The sequence below is a fragment of the Sphaeroforma arctica genome (genome assembly GCF_001186125.1).
Source record: "Sphaeroforma arctica JP610 unplaced genomic scaffold supercont1.9076, whole genome shotgun sequence".
Lineage (NCBI taxonomy): Eukaryota > Ichthyosporea > Ichthyophonida > Sphaeroforma > Sphaeroforma arctica.
Genome location: NW_014031482.1, coordinates 1 through 1132, shown reverse-complemented (window position 1 = coordinate 1132; position 1132 = coordinate 1). Strand labels below are relative to the sequence as shown.

Here is a 1132-nt window from a genome sequence, read left to right as displayed (position 1 = left end):
TATATATATGTGTGTGTGTGTTGTGTGTGTATATGTGTGTGTGCGTGTGTGCGTGTATGTAAGGATATATATATCTCCAACCAACAGACACTCACCTCCTGCTCAACATGGACCACTCTGATGTGTGGTGGGATTGGCAGTTCTCTGTGCGCGATAGCCTTCAGCAGTGTCGTCTTCCCCACCTGCAATCGGTATAGAGTGATATATTATACGATACAGTATAGTACCTATGCCACCATGCCTCATGCTGATTCATATGGAGTTCAGCAAGACAATCGGACACACAAGGGACGACCGTTTACAACCCATCAACCCACACTCACTGTACACCGCACGTCTGGGCCAGACTCTCCGGTTGGTATCTACAGCTCTTCAGACGACGCAAATATACACGCGCCTACAGGAAAACTTACTTGTATGTACAGGGACAACTCAGCCGAGACTCACTGGCTGGTATCTACAGCACCTAGTGCGAGCTATCAAGGTACACAGATATATTCGCGCGTACTGGAAAGCTTGCTTGTACGTTACGTCTACGTCTGTCTCCTTCTTGTGCTCAACACACACACATATTCGCGCGTACAGGAAAGGTAGCTTGTACGTTACGTCTACGTACGTCTCCTTTCTTATGCACAACATACCCCATTCCTCCCCACAAGTCCGTAGCGCCGCCCAAAGGCCAATGTAACCGACGCGTTTGCTAAGATCGCTTTGCCATAGTGCGACAGATCAAAGTTTTCGATTTTGATATCCCGCGAGAGAGCTGCCTTGTTGGTTGAGTTGGTAGCGGCTGCAGGAGAGACAACAAATGTTGTGCGAAAGAGGTTAATCACAATGGGGAAGTAAAGGGTATGATGAGTGTTGTGTATGGCTCGGGAATTAGTATGCTTGTATTTAACTGGGAAGCATTGACTCAATGAACATATTCCACTCTTACATATCAATATATATATATATATAAATATATAAATATATAAATATATAAATATATAAATATATAAATATATAAATATATAAATATATAAATATATAAATATATAAATATATAAATATATAAATATATAAATATATAAATACATATACATATATATATATGTATGTATATGTGTATTTTTATATACACATATATATA

General features: G+C 39.9%; 1 protein-coding gene across 1 annotated transcript; it reads right to left on the bottom strand.

Moving 5' to 3' along the window:
• Positions 1–95: 95 nt before the first annotated feature.
• SARC_16855 (hypothetical protein) lies at positions 96–790 on the bottom strand (the record flags this gene model as incomplete). The annotated part of the gene is made up of 2 exons (XM_014289041.1): positions 96–182; positions 642–790. Coding segments are annotated over 2 exons (236 nt in total), but the record flags the coding sequence as incomplete, so codon positions are not given.
• Positions 791–1132: the final 342 nt, after the last annotated feature.